The 13,562-nt window shown below is 37.9% G+C and overlaps 1 protein-coding gene across 1 annotated transcript; it reads right to left on the bottom strand.

Moving 5' to 3' along the window:
* Positions 1-996: 996 nt before the first annotated feature.
* LOC137887776 (sorting nexin-1-like) lies at positions 997-8,936 on the bottom strand. Its single transcript, XM_068730979.1, has 15 exons — positions 8,786-8,936; positions 7,758-7,911; positions 6,100-6,245; positions 5,929-5,995; positions 5,642-5,685; positions 5,366-5,507; positions 5,206-5,284; positions 4,992-5,067; positions 4,679-4,792; positions 4,056-4,149; positions 3,704-3,909; positions 3,361-3,504; positions 2,715-2,795; positions 2,368-2,439; positions 997-2,193 (listed from the first exon to the last, which is right to left on the bottom strand). Exons 1-15 carry the CDS (start codon positions 8,903-8,905, stop codon positions 2,143-2,145), a joined length of 1,590 nt encoding a protein of 529 aa, XP_068587080.1. The 5' UTR covers positions 8,906-8,936; the 3' UTR covers positions 997-2,142.
* Between the last annotated feature and the right edge of the window lie 4,626 nt (positions 8,937-13,562).

Genomic DNA, 13,562 nt, shown 5'->3' with positions numbered 1-13,562 from the left:
ATTTATACATATATATTTATATATATTACATGTTGAATCATGGTGGAGAATAACAAAACGGAATTTCTGTAAAATACTTAAATTATTTTAGGTGCTTTTTTGTATTAAACCACGTTTTTTATGACAACTCACCTATATGAACTATACAACTACTATATGAAAAACTACTGAACATAATTCATGCCTTAGAGTTACTAGAAGAGACCCTTTAGCTATTTGATTTGTCTTTTATTAGGTTATAATTATACTAACGTAGTAGCTTAGCTACTGATGATATATCACTTGCTATATATGTTATATATATTGTTATATGTCTTGTTGGAAAGTTGAAGAACTCAGTTAAAAGAGAAAAATCAGTAGAATCAGATGGATTTATTGCCAATTTTTTTCATACAAGGTATTTGCTTTGGTGTATTGTTGCATAGAGAAGTAACATAAATATAAAGGATGTCCTGATCACATCTGTCTTTTTTGCTCCTGATCCCCACCAGTCCTTTTAATACTCCGCCAATACTTCAAGACAAGCAGAGCAATTTACATATCGAGCCTCAAAGTTCATTCTTGACCTTGGAGACAGCAGTCAACAAAACAATCTGAAGTCAAAGTCCATTCCGTAGTCGTATTGGAGCCTTCGATCATATCACAAGAACCTGATTAGCAGATGTAGTCGAGGAATTGTAAATGTTCCAATTTATATTTTTTCCTGAGCAGGTTTTCGGTGTGCAGCAAGACCCCTTTTTTGACAAAATGAACAAAATACACCCTGTGCCCTACATTATTAAGTATAGTGTCTGAGAGTATAGGTATAACATGTGGACCTATCAACGGCATGAATAAATTACTGATGTCCAGTCGTAGTTTTCACCAATTACCGAAAAGAAAAAGAAAAAATTGTTACTGAAAAAAATGATCAGCATCACGAAAGGCCCGTAGTTTTGTAATTCAACCATGATAATGAAGTGAAGTGGGACAACAAACAACATGAAACCAGTCCCCAAAGCTTAACCAATCATATTTATTTTGTACATCTGCCTGTTCAGCATTTCCAGGAACATGTGTGTGCCAATGAAAAGTGGTTACAAAAATAAAGCATGTTCTTACGTAAAGATGACATGACAGAAAAAACTACACCTACAAATGCTGAATATGAAAATAAGTGACAATTACACTTGAATGTCTGTGCCTTTCAGTCATCGTTTAACAAATTTATCAAAAACATGTATGTTACTAATAATATCCGACAGTAGTTGTAGGATTCGATTCAAGTAAATGTTTACATACATTTTAAAAGTCATCTACGGGCAGAAAACAATCTCTGCTGCGGTTCCAGATGAGTTACTTTGGACTTAAGTACTTAAAACTGTAGTGGAAGAAATCGATTAATATAATAAACACAATTGGAGCAAATACATCATCGTAGAAAAAACCAACAAATCAGTGATTGCATTTTCTCAACCTGCACTCACTGTAACCTTAACTTTCTTTCATCACATTTGTAACAACTCGGACGAGCCTGTAACCCTGTCAAATCTTTGAGTTTTCATATGATTTCTAGGATCTACTGAGCATTATATGATACACTAATAATGCGCCAATACTCTTTGTAAATGACCTCATTCATCAGTAGTGTGTTTTAGTGTTAAAAAAAAAAAAAACAGCTTTTCAAAATGTACAATTCATTTTAGTGCATCAAAACATCTGACATGCATTCATCAACATAAGATGTTAGAGACTGGAATGACTTACATACGCCTATTGTCTAATGTAAACTATACACAATGTTACTCTAGGGCAGTACCGTAGTGTTAACACGTTAACATACTGGTTTAAGCGGGAAACATAAATACATAGCCCACTGACATGGCAGTGGGCTTTACAAATATTACGGCCAGGTAATCTGCTGCTTTATACCATCTTTCAGCAAACAACAGAAAACAAGGAATTATGCCAAAGAAACGTAAAATGCGGCAGTTTATCATATCAAAGAACTGTACAAGTTAAGAGAATACACTATGATTAAAAAGAGAAAAAAGATGGATGGAAGTTTATTGTGTGTTTCAAAATTTGTCCTCTCAGTTTGTCGTCAAGAGGTAAAGTGTTCGAAGGCAGTTGGGGTCTTAAAAAAAAAAGTCTCCCTCTTCATTAAGCTATTGCCTTCGCCTCAGGCAGGAACGCCTCCCAAAACTTTACAAGCTGGAATATAATCAGAACCAGAGAAAAAAAGACGATTAACATGTTGTGATCACTCAATATCTTTCAATAAATACAAATATGTTTAGTTAAAGGAACACTTTGGTAGCCGTGAATAAAGCGTACAAAGGAATGTGTACATGATGAATGTAACACTTGATGTAGTTCAATGTTTACCCGTTGTTGAGACTGCAGCATTGCATCCAAATATTTGACTATCTGGCTCCTGAAGTCCTTAGCTTTTTCTTTCTGAAAAGACAAAAGTGTTGACATGTCTCAAGGAGACTCCTTGTGAAATGTAACTTGCTTCTTGGTGACCCTGATGAAGCTTCTTGCTGAAATGTGTTGGTCTCACACTACAAGTGCCAATGAGAAAGCCCTACATTTCCAGAAGATCAAGTATACAGTGCCTATGAACAGTATTCACTTTTCATTTTGAATGTTTTATTGTCTTATTACAATTCTGGATGAAAGAAGATTTAATGTGACGGACAAACTTAACGATTCTAAAAACATAAACATACCTCAAACCTGAGAACCTCCTTGCGTACAGTCATCCCGATCCTGTCGAAATCTCTCTCGTACTGAGTCACCCTCGCCTCCCACTGACCACAAACAAAAACAATAAAAAAAAAAACAGAAATGTCTCGGTATTTTCCAGCTCGTGATATAAGAACATGACACTTATTATTCTTCTAAACAAATTCACATTAGCTGCTTATTCTGTCACACAGGATGCTCTTATCTAAAATACAGTAATCTATCTAATCTGAAGACATCTGTAAAGAAGTGAGAAACACTTCTATTGAGAATAAAGAATACAACAGGTACGTAGGTGCAGTGTTGTCAGAATTGTGACGGTGCTTCTACATTGTGCAGAACTTGATTCATATCAAACAGGTTACATTTGCAGTTTTTAAAAGAGGGCTACAACTCATTTTTCACTGTCAATTTATCCATATAGAATTTTTTTATGAATCAATTGATGGTTAAGTCTTTAAATTGTCAGAAACTAGTGAAAGAGGAACATCACAAAGCCCATGGTGACCTCAAATAACTTGTTTGCATGGAAACAAAAGACATCCGTAATAAATATCCTTAATAAAGACGTAAATAATGAATCAATTATTAAAACAGCCAGAATACTCTTCTCTACACTGTGTCTGTCACCTCCGTGATGTCGTCTTTGGCCTGCTGCAGTTTGTCCGGCTTGTTGGCCCACAGCAGCTTGGCCTCGGCCTCCCTCTTCTTCTGCAGCGTGCTCTGAGCCTCCTGCCATCGCTGCCACGCCCGCACCCGCTGGTCAAAACACCCCTGTGGACATCCGACACTTACCAAACAGAGAGCAGGTAGCACACACTGAACTAAAGACACCGCTGTCTTTACGCTGCTCTGACAGAATGCAGTATCAGCATTTTAATCCTGGTATCAGGAACAACCCGAGCTTTACTCTTCTCTGCTTCTGAGGAATCTCTATTACTGTAAAACCACCATTCTGCAGCGGTGAGCTTACGCGCATAGCACCCAGCAGGCGGATGTAGTCGGCCAGCAGCTCTGCGAAGATGAAGAAGTCACTGGCTGCCTGCTCCTGATGCAGCTGCTCCATCTTGTCCTCCACCTCTGCCAGCTGGGACAGGGCCCGCGACAGGGCCGTGTTGTCCTCAGAGTTTCCCAACATGGCCATACTTTTGGCAAATACTGCCGTGCTCCCACACAGTTCTGGGAAACAGAAAACATATTCAGTCTACTTGTTTCACCGTAAAAGACCAGGGAGCTGGACTGTACTCTTCTGTTTCCTTAGTTGAAACAATTGAATTAGAAATGTATTGGGCAAAGACAAGTAGAGGAAGGCAGAGGCAGCTCACCCTTCCTGTGGTTGACCAGGGAGTCGACCACCGCCTGGAGCTTCCTCAACTGCTGCTCCTCGTTCTCCACCTCCTGGAACTTGTCCTCAAACCACTGAGGCAGACACAGAGTGAAAATATCAAGAAAAAAAATACAGCAAAACAACCTCATCATGTCTACAACGGCTCGTTTGTCTTGCTCGAATTTCTAGAAAGACAGGGATTATAAACTTAAGAACATTCCCATATGTCTATGTAATCCTGCAACAGTGCCATTTATAAACTGTTGTCACTTTATCTGCACTCTTCTGTTTGTGTGAAGATGATTACCATCTTCTATACGTTTACTATTTTGCATGTTTACCAGCTTTTATATTTTGCTTATTGTGGTAATTTAAAAAATATGTTATTATATATTTTTAACTGGTATTGTGTTTACTCAGCTATTTCTTGTACTTTTACTGTGCGCTGCTTAGGAGTTTGACGCAACAACATTTCACGAAGCGTACTCGTATGTATATGTGACAAGTAAAATGATATCCATTATTATAAAGTTTATCCAATAGTGGACTTTTCAAATTCTATGACAAAGTCATTAAATGCACAACAGTCTCCTGAAAACACTTGATCTGGATTCCCCTTACAGTGTCTGACTCATTCATCTTGATGGTCATCTTGTTGACAGCATCTGATGCCTTATTGATCATTTTGAGGAAGCCAGCTCCACTCAGCGCCTGGGTGCTCACTGCTCTGGGTAGCTGAGAAAACAAACAAACAAACAAACAAACAAACAAACAAACAAACAAACAAACAAACAAACAAACAAACAAACAAACAAACAAACACGCACGCACGCACGCACGCACGCACGCACACTTCAAAAGTCATTCCCAAGAATCTTAAGTCATTATCCAGCTCATTGCTGCTGGAACATCTTTTTATATCCTAAAAACCAACCTCCTCTCTCTCCAAGAAATCACGGACGTCAGGATCTTGGAGTAACGACGGGTGAGACACTACTCTCTGAAGATACCTACAAAAAAACAAGGCAAGATAAAGTGAGTAAGAAGTAGTACTGCCCAAAAAGTAACACATGAAATATGCACACAAAAGCATGGGCATGTGTAGAAATATAGTTTTAAAAAAGGCCCAAACATGTATGGATCCTTGCCTCTCCAGAGCTGCTCTTCTTCTCTCCACAAACTCCACTGAGGACGGGTCGTCCATTCCCACCTTCACTTTGGTCATTCCTGTTGGTCCACATCACAGTCACCGAAAGGGACACAACACCCCCCCAACAAAAACAAGCAGAGCACATACTTAAGACCCACCTACAACACTTTTCTCAGGCGGTGGTGGAATGATGCAGCCATGGAGCGACTGCTTGACCGACAGCTTCTCATAGAGACCCAGGAAGTCACTGTAACGCCTCCGCACAGAGAAGGCTTTACTCCTGAACATGGCCAAGGAGGTCTGAAAGCAGAGACACAGAACTCTAAAAACTGAAAACTGAAAATGTAGACATATTTACAAATTTAGGAGCTATGTAAAAAAAATAAAATAAAAATACACAAGATATAAGTATCAACACAAGCTTTTCTACAGACCCTGGTGGATACTTTGTAGGCCACATATGCGTTCATGCCATCTCCTAGGAGGACAGAAACATTGGAGATAAATTGAAGATGAGATTAGAAATCAGTCTGAAATGAATGTGTCAGTGCATTTAAAGTATTGAGGTTGCTAAAATGAGACATAAACATAAAAGTTAAATCTATACAGTGCTATAATTCATCAACTAGTTCCCAAAAAAATAACATCTGAATATTGTGTAGATTACAGATCGCTGTATTATAGATTCAACAAACAGACTGAATGAAAAAAAGAGACTGACCAACTTTCTCAGGGTTGGTGACGGCAACATCCACATCAAAAGTATCCTTGTCCTCTTCCTCCTCCAACTGCAATCAAGGAGAAGAACACAAGTAGTAGCCATCACGAAAAACATGCATGAAACTAACTGCTTTTAACAAGAAGCGCAGCTCAGCTCAGCCGTGGCCCGTACCTGCTCCAAGGAGGTGGGCTGCATGGCTGCAGGGCTCTGAGTGAAGGAGGAAGATGGAGGCGGGCCAGAGGAGGTGGAGAGCTCCTTCCTGGACGTGGACGTGGACGTGGACGTGTCCGTGTCCGTGCTCAGCTTCACGAGTGCCTCTGGGAAAGAAAAAAAGACATTTTATTATTGGATGACTCCCTTCATTCAAAAAGAAAAGAAACACAGATGACTAAAGTGCACCTGATTTATCCAGAACTGCTGATTTGTCAATTACTCCCATACTTACATGTACATGAGTGATGACTGATGCATTTTGTCCACTTTATGATTAATTAAGGATGTGTAGGAGACCTTTTTAATTCACTCACTTCATATAGATCACAAACCTTTTTTTTTGAATTGCTATGTAAATGTGAGTGGGACTTGTTCTATGTTAAATGACTCAGTGATTTATTAATTTTTAACTGCTGTAGGTTGTTGACCTCGTCACAAGAACAATATTTCAGACTTAGTAATAACTACGGCTGAGTATCAAACTTAAGAGTTTTTGGGGAAAATACCTTAAATATGTCCACAGCACTGAGAATTTAAATTATAGTAATTCGTATTACATTTATGTTCAGACAATTAAAGCTGGGTTTGGCAACATTGGAGAAAGCAGCACGTAAGCTAGGTTTTGAAAAAAGCAGCCCAGTGTTGCCAACTCTTTTGAAAGTAGCGAGCAGCACGAGCTCCAAAAGTCACTAAATCTAGCAAGAAGTCACCAAGTTGGCAACACAGACAGCCCTCTCCCAAAATCATCAATATGAATGTAAAGATCTTTACTATTGCTATAGTAAAGATCGTTTCCTTATTTTGGTCAGAGCATTTGATTTATTGATTGCTGTCGGGATGTAATGAGATTTTCATCAAATTCAACAAAAAGGGTTTCTAAAGTGCATTATCTACCCTTTAACTTATTCTGACCTGAGAACAAGTTACATATCACCATATAGGTCATTTCATAACTCGATAACGATATATATCACGATACAGCATGTTTTCTGATAATTTAATAAATAACTATGAGAATAAACACAGGTTTGTATACTCTTGTTTGAATTTAATACTTTACAAATAAAGTATGAAAAGTAATGAGTATTTTCTCATTTAATGAAGAACGTTAGTGGAAAATAATCAGATTATTTAGTACGTGTTTAATAGTTTGAAATGCTGAGTGGTGTTGTGTTGCACAGACATTCTTTTAAAAATGTAAAGTAAAACTGATGCAGTAGAAGCAGAGATATCCTGACTTTAGGTTCCGAGTATGGGGTCAAGCTCCAAAAACACTGGATCCTACATTTCCCATAATGCAACTGAAAAATTTATTTCATTAGACTTCCCCTGCCGAGTAAACACCCACATAAAAACACACCCTGTTTGTAACGCAGTCTCACTGTCACACATTTGCAGCCTCCAAGCTATTGCTAAAACGATTCCTTGATTAATAGATCAGTGAGCTTGATGTGTTAAATCAGAGGAATGACCGTTTCAAATCTGAATTAAAATAGTCAAGCATGACCTAGGCTTGAAATAAACCATTTCACATGACTTTAAATTCCTTTTTAGGAGCCAAGGCTCTGCAAATTTGAAGTAAGTGGGATGAAGACAGTCAGAAAATGTCTCCTTACCAGCGAACAGGTCGTTGTCGTCATCAGAATGAACTCCGTTGGATTTGGCAGCCGTGCTGCTGGCCTCCTCCTCCTCCTCCCCACTGAACCCTGGAGGCTCTGCGTTCACATTATCCGGCTGAGAAACTCCTCGACTCACAGCCACAGGGTTCCTCTGCAGACGGGAAGCACACGGTTTATAGATGAGCCACAGACACACATGGTAAATACCAGGGGTGGAATGTAACGGAGTACATTTACTCAAGTACTGTACAAGTTATTACAAATGTGAGGTGTTTGTACTTAACGTAAGTCTTCTCTTTTTGCACCACTTTATACTTCTACATATTCAAAAACCACAATATTGTACTTTTTACTACTACATCTGTTTGTTTGTTTTTACATTAAAAAAACCCATATGACTACTAATATACCCAGTAGTAAACAATATAACTAAAATATAACATCAAAAACAATCTTACATGATCTGGTTAGCGTTAGTGAGAAAAACAGAAAAATATTGGCTAATATTCTATAATAATATTAATAATATAATACTGTGGAAAGGAGCCATACTGCATAAAGAGTCACGTTACTTTTACTTTTGACACCTTAAGTAGATCTTTGTACTTTTAAATAAGTAAAGTATATGAATACTTCTTCCCTCACTGGTAAGTACACAAACATTAGGGGCATTAGATGAGTGACAGTTAACGTTAGTTAGTGGTTGTCTCACGTCCGTTATAACGGTTTAACGACACGGATAAGGAGGGATAAGAAAATGACGCGTATTCTTGCTAGTTACGACTTAAAACGGCTCAATTTGTGCTCACACCAAATTCGGCTAACTTTCTGAATCATATTCGTTTCTTTCTACACAAACCATGACCTAGTTTCTCGCCTCTTTGCCAGTTAGCTGCCAGTTATCTTGGCTGCCATGAATGCAGGTCAGATCAGATAAAGAGGCTGACTCCTAGCCTCGTTCACTTCATGCAGATGTAACCGTCACAAACACCCTGCGATGAACAAGAATGCGCTGTTTAACGCACGTTATTGACGAAGATGTCCTCTCCCTCGTCGCTGTCCCCGTCTGCCATGTCACCCGGCCCGGCTCCCGGTTCCTCTGTGTCAGGGAAAGGAGGAGGAATTCGATCCGAGCTGGCCGCCATATTCCGTGTTGTGAGAGGGAGTGACGTAGGCGGACGTTGAAGGAGCGAGGAAACGGCTGCAGCGACACCTGCTGGTCGGCGAGCAACACGACAGAGCTACTTGAGTTGCGGTGCTACTTGAGCTACGGCTTTCACAGGCGGGTTTCCAGAATTTGTACACTGTTAACACTTTCAAGAAAAATATTCTTTTATTCATATTTAAATCAGACAACCTTTAGTCCAACAAACCATAATTGTATTCCTTATATTGCGAAGACGTTTTTTGAAACAGCAACTTCAGTATAGAAAAAAAATCAAAAATAAATATGAATGTAAAATTGTATTTACTTTAGACATATAGCGGTATATGTTTTTGTTAATGGTGTAGTTTTACTTATTTTTTTACATTTACTCTGGTGTAATCTTTTTGTTTTATCTGGTCCGTTTCTTCTGCTGCTGTAACACATTTATCTACCTGGAAGTCAAACAAGTGTTTTCCTTTTTCATAAATATCTCTTTGTAAAGTTTGGATCATCATTGATTTAGAGCTTAGGTTATGCAGGCATGCCACATTTGTAGATGACTTTGTGTTCATGTTAAAACATCTTGGTGTGTTACTGATAATGGAGGTTAAATCTTTTTGATAAACATATTCAAATGCTGCAAATCAGAGGAAGAAGGTACGCTGATTTGTTTGCCTTTATCGTTCCTTGGCTTTGGTGACTGTTGTTGTCTGTACTTACAGCTCTTATGGAACAGCAAATTAGGAGTCAAATTGAAATTTAGGAACAAGATAATACAGTATTTCTATTTTCTTTCCTTAGTTGACCTTACCTTCATTCACAAAGTCTGCTTCTCTGCAACTTACCTGAAGTGACCGAATATCTCTGAATCTACACAAGATTTAGCTTTTTATTGATTATAAAATAATTGAATGACTATGAAGTCAAAATGGTGGTAAGACTGCATGAGGACAAAAACCTAATATTTACTTTATCAATACTTTTCACAGTGTGGTGAGGTGAAGCCATCTCAAAGTCATTAACTTTTTCATTTCTCGACATAGAGCCTGAGATGATTGTATACAGCAGCACACTGCGGTCGTGTGTGATTTGATATAATACTACACTTCAGAGTAGAAAGTGACCGTTTTCAATTTTAAGGTGTTTTTAAGCCAGACTGGATAACCCCCCCAAAAAAGCCCATTTTGTAACCTCTAAAACACTCATGTTACACCAGGATGCCACATGTATCCCAATAGCGACAGGAAAAATTTATTTTTGTAAGCCGACGTGAAGAAACCGACTATTCTTTTACTACAGTATTTCCAGAAATCTTTGTTTACTTGAAATCAGTTATCCATGTCAACATATTTAAATATCAGTGTATTCAAATGTGTTATAGTTCAATTTAATATCCCGCCAAACTATATTTTTCAGGTGCATCAGCTTAAAACTAACACCAACAATCAGCCAAATGCTGAGTGAGTCAGTCCCATCAGCCACTCGGGCAGAAAGCTAGTTTTCTATCCAGTCTCACATGATGATGATGATGATGATGATGATAGGAAGACTAAAGCTACAGATCTGATCAAACGATTGACTCACCTTCATGCTGCAGTGCAGATAGACCTACAAAGAGCTTAGTTAATCCACTTGAGAGAAGTCTAAAAAAATAAGAAAGTGAGATGGGAATATTTCAGCTGTAAACTACAATTATGAAATTGTCTTTTTGATATTTCTGACTATACAAAGATCGACTCACAAGCTGAATAGTCACTATCTGAATACATCTGTGTAATAAAAGAGGCTTTAATTCTTTGACTACGTGAGGCTGGAAAGGTTTCATTGACGAGGTTTCACATTCAAGGCTATTTAAACCAAACTCAAGCACGCAACCCTCGACTTTAAGGCTCGATTGACGATTATTTTCATTATTGAATTATCCGGTGATAATTTCTCAAATCAACAAATTGCTTGAAAGGCTTGATTTATAAAACATCAGAAAAAAAGTGAAACATTAAATTATTTAAATTCCTTGTTTTGTCTGACCCACATCCAAAAATATTCAGTTTAATATAATAGACAACCAAGAAAACCAGCTAATATTTGGTATTTTTCCTAAAAAGTTGCTTTTCAATATTGTTTCTGAATAGCTTTCTGTCAATTGACTATTTAATTTATCATTTCCTCTTTCCCAGTCATCATAAGCCTTCTAATACTACATAGTTAGATACTGTTGGGTAACAATACACTGTAGATTTTGTTTATTACCAAAAACAACCTAATTCTTTACACTTCAGCAGTGGTGGAAGAAGTACTCAGATCTCAAAGTAAAAGTAACAACACCCCAGTGGGACAATACTCTGTTTCAAGTAAAGAATCATGTACAGTATATTATTATAATACGTGATCATTATACACAATGCTGCATTAATGTGTGCGTATAATGTTGCAGCTATAACGTGAAGCTAATCTAAACCATTGTTGATTCTATAAGTTGATTCTTATTTTCTATAAATAATCTGAATCTGCAAAGTAACTACTGTTAACAAATGAATAGTGGAGTAGAAGTATAAAGTACCATGAAATAGAAATACTAAAGTACAGTACAGGTACTATAAAATTGTACTTCTAGAGTAAATGTACTTAGTTACATTCCACCACTGCCCCTAATACGTGACGGGCATCCTGATCGTGTTGGATGAAAAGAAGACGAGCGGAAACATTTACTTTGTTAGTATTCATAATAGTTTGTATACACAATGTATAGGAGCACCAATAAAAAAACATCTTTTTTTCCAAACTTTTTTTTTCAACATTTTTTAAAAAGCCACAGATTTTTTTTCTACAGAAAGCAGAGAAAGCTCTGTACATGAACAAGCAACAACATAATTCCTCATCATGAGCTGCAAAGTAAACAACTCGGCTGCTCAAATTCATTTCGAAGCAAAAAAAAAAAAAAAAATAATGAACATAAAAAACAAGACCAGCTGCCTGCTGCTTACCTAGGACACTACGTTACACAAACAGCGTTTGATATTTAAAACACAAGATATGTAAGAAATGTACTTTTCAAAAATTGTGAAAAAGTGCAATACAGGTTCAACTGTTTACAACTCAATAGATTATTTCCCAAATGGAGTCCGGTCCTTTTTCTCCCTCCTTTGTTTTCAATCATGTTTTCCCCAAAACGTGTTCCTCGTTTGTATCCATAGTTAAAATCTCTTACAGTTATATTGACATTCATGACGATGTACATTTATGAGAAACATGGTATTCACAAAAGTAGAGCAAATTACTATGATTGCAAATGACAAATTTCTTTGGGTAAGAGGGTAATGAAAAACTAGTTTCTTAGATGAACTTTTTTTTTCTTCTTTTTACATCAGATTTGTGTATAGAACAAGCTTCTTCTTTTTTTCTTCATACAAAAACTACCATGTAAAAAAAAAAAAAAAAAAAAATCTGGGAGTCCCATTCAAACGGCCATCTTTTGTAAAAGAACCAGGGCATTTGATGAAGAACAGCAGGGGGGGAGGGGGATAAAACAGCAAACACACGCCGCTGCGGGAAAATGCACACGTGGTTCCTGCAGTACGCACGTCTGAAACCAAATATTGGTTTTTGGAAACGACACACACATTCGATCGAACTTCTCGTATAAAAGATAACTCGTCTGTTGCAGGTGATTGATTGATTGATTGATTGACTGACTGTCATGTGAGTTATGTTCTGTTTAGGAGGGGTTGGTGGGTGGGGGGGTCAGCGCCCTGAGTCCTTTAGGTACCCCTGACCTGTGAGGAGGACTGCAGAGAAGTATGTATGCATTGTATGTTTCCCCGCATACAAACACGTTGGTAAGGCTTTTTAAAAACGGAGCTCCCACGACAAACAGAAGACTGAGAAAGAAGATGCTTTAATGTACAAAGGGGGGGGGGGGGGGCAACACAATGCCAGAGGAGAATGTACAGTAAAACACATCGGGCTTCTCTCCCCTTTTTGATATGAAAACTGAGCTTCAGGACTCGCTTGTAATCCCACTTTCATCCCAAATAATAACAATGAAACAAATGGGAAAAATCAAAAGAATGAGGCAGTTTAAAAAAAAAAGTAAAACACACACAACATATGTACATGTTTATAAGGATATGTGTGTAAAAAAAATAATAATACAATAACATAGAAAATAATAAAAAGTCATGGCACAATATAAGACACAAGGGGGTAAAAACAAGGTTTATGAATAATGTGGGCTTGTAAAGGAGGGGGGGGCTGATATCCAATGTTCACTTCACTGAAACGGCCCAATAGATATACAAAATGCACAAAGAAAACACTAATCAAACAAACACTGTGTGTAGACTGCGCCGCATGAGCACCAACATCAAAACCAGCATATTTTTGGACTTTCTCCTTTTGACTTGACATTGAATCAACCGCCGTCTCATCGCGGGCGAACGTTCGCCACGAAACAAAAACACCCCGCCGGACGTGTTTTTGCTGAGGAAAGAATTCACAATCTTCCGGTTGAAAGCGACCAATGTTTTAAATGTTCATTGTCTCTGAGAATGGTTCTCCATAAAAAGATGAAGCGCGTCACTTTTTCCTCCCTCTCATGGCAATCTCCTTCCTGAGACTGAGCAAGGTAAGCCGAAAAAAGTTCTGAAGTTTCAGTC

The sequence above is a fragment of the Cebidichthys violaceus genome, unplaced genomic scaffold, assembly GCF_023349555.1.
Source record: "Cebidichthys violaceus isolate CVI_PGR_0920_01 unplaced genomic scaffold, fCebVio1.0.p SCAF_5, whole genome shotgun sequence".
In the NCBI taxonomy this organism is placed as follows: Eukaryota; Metazoa; Chordata; class Actinopteri; order Perciformes; family Stichaeidae; genus Cebidichthys; species Cebidichthys violaceus.
Note: the sequence above shows the minus strand (reverse complement) of the source record. Positions and strands in the feature narration are given on the sequence as shown.